At 36.3% G+C, this 14,451-nt stretch overlaps 1 protein-coding gene across 1 annotated transcript; it reads left to right on the top strand.

The window, feature by feature from the left end:
* Positions 1-720: 720 nt before the first annotated feature.
* On the top strand, positions 721-8,474 carry LOC103033503 (E3 ubiquitin-protein ligase TRIM47). Its single transcript, XM_049483063.1, has 6 exons — positions 721-968; positions 3,126-3,725; positions 3,912-4,007; positions 4,651-4,884; positions 4,981-5,134; positions 5,310-8,474. Exons 2-6 carry the CDS (start codon positions 3,132-3,134, stop codon positions 5,711-5,713), a joined length of 1,482 nt encoding a protein of 493 aa, XP_049339020.1. The 5' UTR covers positions 721-968; positions 3,126-3,131; the 3' UTR covers positions 5,714-8,474.
* Positions 8,475-14,451: the final 5,977 nt, after the last annotated feature.

The following is a 14,451-nucleotide window of genomic DNA, read 5'->3' on the forward strand; positions in this document are numbered from 1 at the left end:
TAAAAGCGGAGAGGGTGCGCAGTTCTAGCGCAGAAAAACGGACCAAAGAGTCTAAAAGCAGAGAGGGTGCGCATTTCTAGCGCAGAAAAGTTGCTGTAATTAAGGAGTTTAATATTAATAGACATCATGAAATGAAACATCAATTTGAAAAATCTTAGTTTACACAACACTGTCAAACATAAAGATAGTTTGGACACCCCTGATATAGAACAACAATGCAAACAAAAAAGAAAAATCTATGCTTTAATTCAAGTGCCTTTATTTGTTGGGGAAAAAAATCATTCAATATACAGAGATAATGGAAGTGTGGTATAGTCATGATAATACACTCGAGGTTTGTGCAGCCTCATGCCTACGACCACAGCACAGAAGTGCCAAATTTACACGTTATAGCACTCCCTCTTGTGTATGATTATTGCTTAATTAACGTGTATGAACATTATGTGACTGGTGAAAGTGGCCCCTTTATGAATGGCCCCTTGATAGACCCTGTGGCAGAGTTCTGTCCACAATACTGCTGAAGACACACACAAATACAGTTTAAATTGTATTACTGATATAATGTTCAGAATATACTATAATTAATTATAATTTTTTTTTAAAAGGCAAATATGAATGTATTAGTGTTTAATATGAGCTTGTGTGATTGTGTCGATGAGTGTCGACCCCTGCTGGCTGAATGTAGAACTACTGGTTATGAATGATCTTTGAACAGGTAGGTTAAACAGCAACAAAACACTGCCTAATACTCGATTTAACTCTTAAATGTGAACAGTGTAAAATACGACTGTTCTAATTTAAATATAATTCGAAGTTTATCTTGTGATACCCTGATGTGGGTGGAGTTTGATCGAGTCCATTCAGAGAAATGAAAGCAAAACCTTGAAGCAGCCAGAAATGCAGGAAGTAAACTGGAGATCAACACGATTCCCATCGAGCTGCTCCTGTTTTTCACTGCTAGTCTAAAGGTATGTTTGGTTCTTGTTCTAGCCTTTCTTTTATGTTTTTTTTATAAAAATAACTAGTTAACGAGCTATTCTCCCAGCATGGAGTATTATATATTTTCAGGATGAGAAGCAGGAGTATCACAATGTTACACTTTAAAAAAACAGAGGTACGACATGAGTACTTTTTTGTACTCAAAGGTACACTCTTCATAATTGTACCCTCAAAGGTACAATATTGGTCTTTACAGGGTCTGATTTGTTCCCTCTGAAGCACAAAGTCTTTTCTAACAGCTATAAGTACAAATTTGTACCATTTAACCTGCAGCCAAAGGGTACATTCAGTATTCTGTATCACTGCACTGATAAACAATATATATTTTAATTGCACTTTTTTTTTTAAAGCAAGACAATTTTTGATCATCAAGTTTTTGAGCCATATTCAGTTGATGATAATGTTTATAATTTTTATAATCATTACTGGCACAAAAACCATGGGTACAAAAAAGGACTGAAAGGTACTTTTTTTGTACCTCAATATAAGGTACATCCCCAGCGACAAGCTTTGTACTCTTTTAAGTACAAATCTGTTCTTACTTTTCTTAGTGTGTAGCAACCAAAGCTAAACAGTGCTTTACAAACTCCATGCAGTTCTGTATTTTGGTTTATTACAATAGCTACATTTGGTTGTTTGATTTTGGAAGATGTATTAGCCTGTTTATTTTAGCTTAGCCTAGCTAGTTAGCTTAGCTTTGTGTTCTGTCCAGTTCTACTTATAAACTTGGGCTGAAAAGTGGCTCTTTGTGACTTATTCGGACACGAAGAGTTTTAAATGTTATTATGTAATTTTTGGTATAATTCTGGTGCATTATGCAATCTCAGCGTACTAACAAGGCAACACAAATCTACTTAACTTGCTACTTAACTAGCTAACCTAGATAATTAGCTACCTAACCAAGCTAACACATTATCACACATTCCACCAGTACACCTTCAACTTAGAAATAGCACATCAGCTTTTTAGTAAAATGGCCTAATGTACAGGTATTTCAGCACACATTCCACCAGTAAAGATATTACACCTAAAACGTAGAAATAGCACATCAGATGTTTAATAAAATGGCTTAATATATTGGCATTAGCTCAGCTATCCAAGCTAACACATTATTGACCAGTCCACCACGAGAGAACCAACAAATGACATCTTCATCTTTAATAAATACTGGTTATATGGCTATTTATTTGCCATAACTACAGTGTTTAGCACTGACATCAGTAGCTGTGGTTCAATCTGAAGGCAGCTGCCTAGTGTGACAAGTAGAAGGTATAGGACAGATATTTGCAGCCTTAAATTAATAAACCAAAGAAATAGATAAGCTTGTAGCCAACTATGCCACCTAACACAACCCAGGAACTAAGAAAAATGACCCAAAACCAGATTTGTTGTCCAGACTATGGTCACGCAGGTTCAAGGTACTTGGTCTGAGACAGGATTCCATTAAAAGTCAAATTTTAATAAATATTAAACATTAACAATTACAAAATCACAATCAATAATTCAAAACAAATTCAATTCACAAAAAAAAATCTAAACAGAGCTGGAGAACACTGAACAGCGCTGACTGCAGGCGAGAGGAGTCCCCGCTACACAGCACACAAACTCAGCAGCCCGTCATCAGCTCATAAATAATATAATAATAAATACAAATACATAAAAAAGAAAAACTAAAAAATGATCATAAAGATACCCATAAATATCAAATTATTAAGATATGTATTTATTTTTATATTAATTATAATTATTCTATACCTTTACTTATGTGCTCACTCCGTCCGTTGAAACTCTGAGCTGGTGAAATGTAATCGCCTTCGCCGGTATAGATACATCTTACCCTGCCTTCAGAAGTGGGGTAAAATAGGGATGCTGCATGTGAAGGATCATATCCTGCCTTCAAAATGGGACAGGCCTTTTCTCGGGAATGCGCACATGCTGCCTGAAAATGCTGCCAAGTTGGGCATCTGCCTTCAGAATGAAACGCAGAATGTCATCAATATTTTGTTGGAAAAATGGATAGTGTAATTGTTAAAACACTGCTTTAAAATATGTTTAAAACATGCACTAAAATATCTTAATGTTTTCTGTGATTTCTATAACAAATTGAAGTCAGTGTTTTTCTTCAGTCAGTCATGGCCTCCTCCAGCAATTTTGTGCAGTTATCTGAAGACCAGATCCAGTGCTCCATCTGTCTGGATGTGTTCACTGAGCCAGTCTCAACACCATGTGGACACAACTTCTGCAGGGCCTGTCTCACTACGTTCTGGGACAGCAGCAGCACCTGCCAGTGTCCGTTATGTAAGAAGGAATTCCCCAAAAGGCCAGAACTGTGTGTCAATACCTTCATCTCTGGTCTGATTCTTCAGTTTAAAGAGTCACTTCAGATCAAATCCAGCAGCCCTTCCAAGAAATCTACTGCTGAACATGTGAATGTACCATGTGATGTGTGCATTGACCCCAAAAAGGAAGCCTTCAAATCATGTCTGGATTGTGGAATGTCATTCTGTGAGGCACATCTGGAGCATCATAAAACTGCAGCTAAACTTAAGAAACACAAATTGATCAATCCTGTGACCAACCTGGATGACTACATCTGTCAAAAACACGAGAGAGCTGTAGAGCTGTACTGTAGAGATGATCAGACGTGTGTGTGTCTGTTCTGCACTGAGACAGACCATAAGGGTCACAACACTGTTCTAATAGAGGAAGAGAGCAGACAGAGGAAGGTGAGTGATTTCCTTTTGCTACTGCAATAGTTAAAGAACATCAATAAATTGATAAATTAAAACATTTTCATAATTAAAATCAGCTTTACGTGGATTCATTATATTTACAAGATTACTATATTTTGCTGAAGGCCCATATTGTGTCCGGTTTTGGAACATGACATTTTTTGCCTTATATTTTTGTAGGCTTTAATAAAAGAAACACAAACACGTATTCAGCAGATGATCCCGGAAAGAATGCAGAAGATTGAGGATTTTAAACATTCTGCAGACCTCAAGAAAGTAAGTTTTCGCTAAAGCAAAAGAACACTTTTAATGTATCCTGCACAGGGCCCAACTGATATGAACATTCTGTTAATAATACTGGTTTAATCTTGGTAGGTTTTTGCAGTTGTAGAAAACATATTTTATTTTATTTATTTTTTTGGATGATGGATTAAACAGCACTCCTCAGGATGCTCAAAGCTTGGGAAATGTTTTTTTATAGCCTAACCCTGCTTTAAACTTCTCCACAACTTTATGTCTGAGCCGTCTGGTGAGTTTTTATGTCTGTTTGATGCTGTTTGATTAGTAGTGCTCTCTAACAAACTATTGAGGCCTTCACACACAGCTGGACATTATTAACTAATTAGGTGACATCTAAAGAAAAATAATTGCACTGAATTTAATTTAGGGGATTCAGATTAAAGGGGGCTGAAATCCTTTTCATAATACACTTTTCAGATTTTTGTTTGATTAAAATGTTGACAGTTGTGCATCGTTTGCGTTCCACTTCACAATTTTGTGCTACTTTGTGATGGTCTATCATTTTAAGCCTTGTGGTCATGTGGTATTTAGTTGATTTTAAAGTTGTAAACTTGTTTGTTAATTAGAAATTTAACATGTACAAACATGTTGCATGTCTAATTTGTTATTAACATTTTAGCAAATTGCAGATAACGAAAAAGCAGACAGCACTAAAGTCCTAAGAGCTCTAATACACGCCATTGAGGGAAGGCAGACTAGGCTGCTTGATGAGATCGAGGAGAAGCAGAAAGCAGAGGAACGGCAGGCTAAAGGGTTGATTAAAGCCTTAGAGAATGAAATCAGGAAGCTACAGAGTAAAGACGCTGACCTGGAGGAGCTCTCTCACACAGAGGACAATCTGTGCTTCGTAATAGTGAGTCTCCTTTTCTTTTTATTTATTCATTTTGTTCAGAGAAAAATAGCCCCTACCATGCTGAAGCAACACCTTTCCCTCTTGCTGTTTTTGTAGAACCTTCCAACAGTCACTTTATCCATCCTTCCTCACACCAATGACTGGACCGACATCAACATTAAGACTGAGGAGAGTAGAGAGAGTCTGAGGAGGAATCTGCTTCAGCTTCAAGAATTAGTCAATAAAGAACTGGAGAAGATACCAGAGATAAGTGAGTATCTAAAGATCTAATGATGTAATACATTGTGTTTTTTTATAGGATAATAGATTTTCCAAATTATAGTTGTGTAAGATTGTAATTGTTTACCACAGTAACATAAAGATTAGGAAATTACAATCACAAATGACAATCTGTTAATATATTACTTGTTACAATTCTGCCCCAGGTTTGGACACTCAAAAAGCAGAGATTCAACAACTGCTTGAAACTCGTCTAGTAGAAGGAGACACTTGGTATTTGGTAGACAGTCATTGGTTCACGCAATGGAAAAAATATGTAGGCTTTGAGAGTCAGGATATCGAACACAAGGGAGACCGTGATTTTTACCCTGGACCAGTTGACAACTCTGGTCTTCTGAAAGATACAGATTCACATGCCATCAAGGATAATCTCGTTATTGAGCAGCATTATGTCCTTCTGCCCACAGAGGGGTGGCTTAAATTAATCAGCTGGTATGGACTGGCCGAAGGTCAGAAGCCAGTTGCCCGAGATGTTGTTCTGTATGGCTCTATTAATAAGGTATGCAAGGTGGTAGTCTACCCACGTTGGAATCCATGTAAAATACAGTGAAATGGAGAGTATCACACACGTCTCTGGTTATAAAGTAGAATAAACATGGAACATGGCCTGGAGTAGTGGGAACAAACTCAAAAGTCCAACATAAAAACATTGATTAGTGAACATGTGACTATAAATTGAGATGAAGATCTGACAATCTCCAAAGGGCATGCAGTTTAAAATTATCTTTTTTTATTTTAAACAGAAACCTTTTTTTTCATCTGTTAAATTCTGAAAATAACTAAAAGGGATAAGAGACCAAAGCAACAGTTTGGACGCTCTTTATGGTTAGTACCTAGAATCACAATTTTTGGGAAGTATCGCAAAGTGACTCGGTTCTGATACATCAGCTCACAGATGCATTGTGCTGAAAGACATCACCCTTGGACTCTTTTTGACTCTTTTAAGTTTACACAAAAATGTAACAAATTTGCAATTATGCAATGCTATTGTTTAAAATGTTAAAAAGTATGTTTTATCTTTACATGCATGCCCTTTGGAGATCATTTCATCTTCACCTTGCTTAACAGTTCACAGTAACAGTCATTTTGTCCAGGGGTGCCCAGACTTTTGCGTGCTACTTTATATTCGCAAATTATGTGTGATTAAAGATTTAAGAGATGTTTTTGCCTGTCATTTTCGTTAAACTGCCACAAGAGCAGCATTAACAGGCAGCCAAAGCACTGGATCTCCAGCACTGATACATCGATAAACAGATGCATGTGCCAACCAGCATCACAATGGTGATTTAAGACCAGTTAATGCTTCTGCGTCAATGCATATCCTGTGACAATGTGCTACACAGCGGAATATTTTTATACTTTTGCGTGTGCGTGTCCACGGCTCTGCATCGCTCTGCAGTTTAAACCATGAAGGCATGAATGTGTGGGTGGGAATGCAGGGCACGGCTGCCAATCACAGCTGCGACGTGTGTAGTTACTTTTTTGGGGAGGTGCACGTCAAGCTATGGCATAGGATTCACGTCTATGCACACAGGGTACACGTAGGCTACACTGAAGTTTGTTGCTGAAGTCTAAATTAAGGCCTTAAGGGAGAGAGAGCCATCTACCCAACCAAAGGGAGCATGGCCAGTTAATAACTCTCAGACTCCGGCTGCTGCTGGAGTGGCAGCATGACCCAGGACCAGGGAAGCTTGTGATCCTCCGGTTGTAGGCTTAGCTTTTTACTCTACTGAGCACTTGGAGCTTTATACATGACATTACTGTGGTAAAAATGCTTTCTAGAGACTAATAATCAATATATAAGGCTTTCACTAATGAAAACTGTTTTAGTATTTTACTATGTAATGATTAGGGACTAATAGGACTGATTGAACTCATCGTCATGATGTGCTTTCTTTACTTATCTTGTCTCTGTGATGTTTAATTGTTTTAAATGTAATGTATGTCATGTGGATGTAAAATATAATAAAGTGTCAACTAGGGGTGGGCGATATGGCTCTAAAATAATATCACGATATTTCAGGGTATTTTTGCGATAACGATATACTTGGCGATATAGGAAAACTAAAATAATCCATTCATTTCAGGAATATAGTATAATAGTACTAATAGTACTACAGAATAGTCATAATGTGGCAAAATAAATAATATAGCATAAAATAATATAATGCAGCAAAAAATATTGCAGAATATTTAGTGCATGCATATAAACTGCAAACTAAAACATTTATACAATAAATACACCTAAAGCTTCACAGTAAATAATAGACTACTTTTAAGACAGAACAGCCCTATTATCATGATATGGATTTTTCATATCATTATATTTCTGTGTCACGAGATATTGTATACGATATAATATTGCCCACCCCTAGTGTCAACATGCTTTAGATTACTAAGAACAGATCATCTAAATTTTATATAAATTTTTTTATAAAAAAAAAAAAAAAAAAAAAAAAAATTCTTGAAGCATTGTTCACAACATTACTGTGTTAAATTTGCTTACTAAAGAAAACCGATCAATAAATAAAGCTAAAATAATTCAAACTATTTAGTATTTAGGGAGCACTAGAACTGATTGAATTCATCGTCATGATGTGCTTTCTATACTTATCTTGTCTCTGTGATGTCTAATTGTTTCAAATCTATGTTATTGTCATGTGAATGTAAAATGTAATAAAGTATCAACATGCTTCAGATTACTAAGAACAGATTACCTAAATATTTTTAAAAGATTTTTTTTTTTTTTTTTTGGATCATTACCTACGACATTACTGTGTTAAAATTGCCTTCTAGAGAATACTGATCCATAAATAAGGCTAAAACTGATTAAAACTATTGCAGTATTTTACTAGGAAAGGATTAGGGAGTACTAGGACGACTAATTGGAAGGATGTGCTTCCTTTACTTTCTTTGTTTTAACTGTATGTCATGTGAATGTAAAATATAATAAAGTATTAGCATGCTTCAGATTACTAAGAACAGATCACCTACATTTTTAAATATTTATTTCTATTTTGCACAGCATTTTTGTGTTACATTTGCTTTCTGGAGACTACTGATCAATATATAATGCTTGACTAATGAAAACGGTTTCAGTATTTTACTATGTAATGATTAGAGAGTACTAGGACTGATTGAACTCATCGGAATGATATGATTTCTGTACTTATCTTGTCTCTGTGATGTTTAATTGTTTCAAATGTATGTCATGTGAATGTAAAATATAATAAACTTGAATCAACATGCTTCAGATTACCAAAAACAGATCACCTAAAAATACAAATATTAAATAAAGCATCTATCATGTATCTGTGATGTGTACTAACTGTAGGTTTCATGATGTCAGTTATTGATCTGCAGAGCATAAAGTGGTCACACTAATATTGTAAAAGGAAAGCTGCATTCTTTATCATTTTCAGTGCTTTGTCTGCATAGCAACCTACAAAGAGAGCTTCTCCCCCTGGGAATACCCCCCAGCTAAACCCCCCACCAAACTCCCACTTCCCTCACACTGCTCAGAGAATTCTCACATGCTGCTGTTATTATTGATCAGTCCAAACACATACACATACACATACACACACACACACACACTCACACAGGCACTGCCTTCAGACAGTGTATTTAACAATGATGGAGAGACAATAGAGCTGACTCTGGGGGTAAAAGCTTTTCATTCAATAGGCCGATGCATCAGATGGATCCATATTCATTCACAGAAAACAAAGCAGAACAAAATTAACAAAACTAACTTAATTATTTGCACTAATAATATGCACCCAGGCTTTATTACTGTCAGTCCTGTTGTACCTAAATACCTACCTTCCAGGAAATGTCAGTAGAGCTCAAATGTCCCATTATACTGTAATCTAAACTAATCTAAAAAAAAAAAAAAATATTTCTGATGTATTCACATTCATATCTGAATAATATTGACCTCCACCTAGTTTCAATAGCTAACTCGTTGTTCATTTTTTAGCTTCACCGATAATTTGTTGGGAAGACACCTGTGTCATTTCTTCTTCTTTTGAAAAGCGATACAATGCTCTTTTTTTGCAGATGAAGAATTACATACAGTATTTAGTTTGGCATTAGAACGCTTGTCGCTTCAATTTTTCTTCTCAAATTAAGGGGATTAAAAGGATATATCCTGCTTATGTTGGAGTAACTGAAAAGCTTTCTACTACATTTTGAATCATTGATGTGAGGATTTGCAGATGAGAACATCTGTGGATGGGTATCCCCACTGATTTCCCAGTTCTAATAGATTCCGATTCATGAGATCCCGATTCAATTCAATATCAATTAATTTAGGGACATTTCACTTACAAAAGAAATCGTAGTTTGAATATGAAATGTTGCAATTATGCAAGGAGCACTTCCAAAAACTTCCATTATTAAACTATTAGTGTTTACATTATGAAGACTTCACACAACAGTTACGTTCTTTAAATATCATTTAATATAGTCAATTGTGAAACATCTTTATACAGGTTTGGAATGGCCACTTTACTCAAATGTTTAATCAAAAAAAGGATAGTCTCGCAAGATAAAACGTGAGACGTTAAACCTATGCATATACAGAGAAAATAGACTAATATATAATTCTAAAGACTGCCCTCAGGTTTATATAAATCGATATCGGATCATTCAAATAAAGATTTAAACATATGCCCAGCTGGCATGTAATGTTAAATCAACATTGGTCCTGTAAAACACTATATATACATACATATACATACAAGATTTCAAGATGCATAAAACTGTGATTAAAAACTAGGGTTATTCCACCAAATATTGATTTATGAACTTTATGAATATGAACTTGTTTTCTTTGCATTATTTGAGATCTAAAAGCTCTGCATCTTTTTTTTTTTGTTATTTCAGCCATTTCTCATTTTCTGCAAATAAATGCTGTAAATGACAATATTTCTATTTGGAATTTGGGAGAAATGTTGTCCATAGTTTATATAATAAAACAAGAATGTTAATTTTAATCAAACATTTACCTATAAATAGCAAAATCTGAGAAACTGTTTCAGAAACTGAAGTGATCTCTTAAGTTTTTCCAGAGCTGTATATCTCACAGGATACTGTATATATATATATATATATATATATATACATCATCTAAACAAATTCAGAAATACTTAAGCCATCTGCTAATGTACATAAAAACTCCATCCATTACTTAAATGTTCCTTAATATTTTTAAAGGCTTTTAAAAAGCGCTGTACACAGCAGTCCAGCCACTTCAACATGATGAACATCTGCTTTGCCTGAAAGTGACAACAGGAAGTGCCATTCCTTTTCCTGTCCAGTGTATAGTAGCTGAGGTAATATACACAGAGGGACTGTTACCCTAGAATAACACTCCTGGATCGTTATAAAAATAAGTCATAAAATCAGTAATGAGCACATATAACCACTGTGAGGCGCACTAGTACTGAATAAACACATCTGTCTCACTTGCCGTCATACTGTACATGCTTTGTGAAGCTGCAAACTTGTCTTTTTGATTAATTACAAAAGAAATGTTTATTAAAGAAATGTGGATTGTTAAAAATATTTATAACAACTGTAAATAAAATCTCACAATGCATCAAGCTAAATCAGATGTTTTTGTAGATGCAGTGCAATATGGTCCAAAACAATGTAGCATTTCCTAATTTGGCAAGACAGTTTTGTAATATACGTACACTACGTTGCCTTGCATATGCTTGCATATTAACTTCAATGCATCCTATTCTTAAACCATAGGGTTTAATATGATGCCGGCCCTCCATATGCAGCTATAACAGTTTAAAATCTTCTTGGGAAGGCTTTCCACAAGGTTTAGGAGTATGTTTATGGATATTGTTGACCAATCTTCCAGAAGCGCATTTGTGAGTTCAGACACTGATGTTGGATGAGAAGGCCTGCCTTATAGTCGCCACTCTAATTAATTTCAAAGGTATTCTATTGGGTTGAAATCATGACTTTGTGCAGGCCAGTCAAGTTCTTCCACACCAAACTCACTCATCCATGTCTTTATGGGTGTTCCATGTTGGACAAGAAAGGGGCAATCCTGAGACTAGTTTAGAAAAAGTTGGTCTGCTGAAGCATTATGAGTTTTCTTTTATTGTAGCTAAGAGGCCAAGCCAAACTCCTGAAAAACTCAAATCATAATAATAATAAATACCCCATCCACCAAACTTTACACTTGGCACAATTGAGTCAGACAATTATCATTCTCCTTTTAATCGCCAAAAAATGATTCGTTCATTGAAATCAAAGACTGACGAGTGTGATTTGTCACTCTAAAAAAACACATCTTCACTGTTATAGAGTCCAGTGGCTGCATTCTTTACATCAATATATCCAGTGTTCTCAAGTCTCACGCTTTGAGCGTGTGACACATGCACCTCAGCGAGTTCACACGCTCACACGCCACACAGGGTATTTTTCACGCTTGCCAATCCATCGGCTGCATATTATAATGTACTCTCATTGAGCCAATCAGAATATAGATCGCTCTGTTGTTAGGCAGACCTAGTCAAAGAGGGTGGAGTTTCAGCCAGAGTGTCAGGCCCGAAGAACTGTCCGATTCGAAAGTTCTGAAACACACGTCGGTGAACAACTGAAGAAGAACTGCACACTCAACACCAAGATTGTAAAGACTAGAATTGTATCAAGATACATTACAATACATGTTTAAATTACATTTTAGAACGAAATATGACATAGTAAAAAAGCACTCTCATATTTATAAAACAAAAGTCTTTTTTATGAAATCAGATACCTGTAAAATTAACCGAAGTCTCTTTTCTAAAATGTGTTGATGCAGTATTACTATTTAAGCATAGCACAGTGACCCGACTCTGATACATTGGCTAACAGATGCCTGTGCTGACCAACATCACACTATAACTAATGTGGGGAGAAAATGCCATCCACCCACCACTCAGAGAGCAGGTGACATCATGATCAACTGGGCTCTCTCTGAGTCTGGCTGCTGATGTCCAACATCATCAGATGGTAGTAACAGAGCCTTAGTCTTCTGGATCACTCAGAGCCCATCACGTATTATTTTTTAAGATGTAATAATGTAATTTTAGTGTAATTTATACTTTAACAGTACTATGATATTTTTTCTCTTACTATATGCCATCTTAGAAGGCCAGGGTCAGAGATGCTACAGGACTCCTGGAGAAGAGAGGTTAAGAGCCAGACTCAAAGGCTCAGCTGCAGAAGCTTAGAGGAGCTGGGTGTTGAGCCCACAAATCTAGGATCAATAGCCCAGTGCTCTAACCACTGAGCCACTGGCATCCTTTGAGCAGAGTTGCTGCCCTTTACTTTAAAAATTAACCAGATAATACATCCAGGACTTTGGAAAAATATTACACTTTGTTACAGTAACCATTTTCGAGTCTCAAGGTTTTGTTGGGTCAGCAATAATTTAATATACAACCTACTACCAGTTGCCTATTAATCTCTTATGATGTGCTCAGATATGATTCAAGAAGTGGTAATTGTTAAAATTGTTTTAATTACTTTTGATGTTGTTTTCAAAAGGTAAAAAAGGTGCAAATTCAAACCATTGGATTATTTCATTGCCAGTGTCTTTAAATACAGATTTTTGCTATCATTTAACATGTTTCACTAGATAAACTCTAGAAGACCAGAAGCCAGGCTGATACTACACTTATATCAAATACATCCATCTTTTATTGTCTTACTCACATGTGATGCATTTACCAGTTGCTCAAAATTACGGAAAGGGCATCTCTAACTTGTGGCTTCTACACCAACAATCAGACTTTGACTAGACCACTTCAAAACCTTCATTTTATTATTTTTTGGGTCATTGTCCTGCTGCAGAACCCAAGTACACATGAGCTTGAGGCCATGAACAGATGGCTGAACATGCTCCTTCAGGATTGTCTGGTAAACAGCAGAATTCCTGGTTCCATCTATTACAGCAAGTTGTCCAGGCTCTGAAGCAGCAAAATAGGCCAAGACCATCACACTACCACCACCATGTTTGCGTTCACTATGATATTCTTTTTCTGAAAGTATGTATTTTTTTTAAGATAGATGTAACGGGACACACTCCTTCCAAAAAGTTCCACCTTGTCACATCAGTCAAAAGAACATTTACCCAAAGTCTTGTGGATCATTAAGATGTTTTTGGCAAATATGAGACGAGCCAATGTTTTCTTTTTGGTCAGCAGTGTTTTTTGCCTTGGAACTTCACCCAGTCTCTTTCTTATTTTTGAATCATTAACACTGACCTTACCTGAGGCAAGTGAGAACTGCAGTTCTTTAGATGTTGTTCTGGGTTCTTTTGTGACCTCCTGGATGAGTTGTCCACGCCCTTTTGGAATAATTTCAGTAGGCTGTCCATTCCTGGGAAGGTTCACCAGTGTTCTATGTTTTATTCATTTGTAAATAATAACTGTTTTTTCATCTGTTTATAATATGTTGCTTTTTGAGATCTTTTAGCTGCTTCATGTTGTCAGACAGGTTCTATTCAAGTGATCTATCTATCTATCTATCTATCTATCTATCTATCTATCTATCTATCTATCTATCTATCTATCTATCTATCTATCTATCTATCTATCTATCTATCTATCTATCTATCTATCTATCTATCTATCTATACTTTTGTACTTGCTACATCCTGTACTTCTATACTTTTACAAGATGCTGCCACACTCTATCACACATGCACACCTTCTCTCCACCCCTCCTTCCCTCTCCGTTCCCTCGTTCCTTTCCTTCCCTTTTCCTGAGCTGAATGAATGGAGGCTCCCCCGAAGCACAATGGAAGCGGCTCTCGCAGGAATGCCAGAAATGTCTGGAGTCAGCAGGAGACTGGCGGCTATGGGCAGCGCTCCGCACGGCCCCCTTCCATTACATCACACGAGCTGCTGCATTCTTCTGTCTTTCTCGCTTTTACACACACACACACAAACAAACACACACACAAACATACACACACATAGCAATATCACACCACTCCCGTGCTGGCCTTCGACACTTTTTCCAAAGAAATTAGAACCATGGCCAAGTTCCTAACCAAAGGTGTGGGAAGGAATGCTGACTTGGTGGTTGTCTGCACAGGTGTCTGCACAGTTCACCTTGAAATCTCTGTGCTAACTTGTGTTACTATGTTGTAATACAGTTGCAATCACAATTATTCAAACCTCTATCGCAAATTATGGTTATTTACGATGTGTGTAAACTTTTCAATGTCGGCAATCAAACAAGAACAATCTGAACAGATCAACACATTAATAT

This window comes from Astyanax mexicanus, chromosome 8 (genome assembly GCF_023375975.1).
Source record: "Astyanax mexicanus isolate ESR-SI-001 chromosome 8, AstMex3_surface, whole genome shotgun sequence".
In the NCBI taxonomy this organism is placed as follows: Eukaryota; Metazoa; Chordata; class Actinopteri; order Characiformes; family Acestrorhamphidae; genus Astyanax; species Astyanax mexicanus.

Coding starts and splice junctions, on each gene's coding strand:
- LOC103033503 (XM_049483063.1), top strand. CDS start 3,132: ATGGCCTCCTCCAGCAATTTTGTGCAGTTATCTGAAGACCAGATCCAG. Junction 3,726..3,911: donor AAGAGAGCAGACAGAGGAAG/GTGAGTGATTTC, acceptor ATATTTTTGTAG/GCTTTAATAAAAGAAACACA. Junction 4,885..4,980: donor ACAATCTGTGCTTCGTAATA/GTGAGTCTCCTT, acceptor CTGTTTTTGTAG/AACCTTCCAACAGTCACTTT.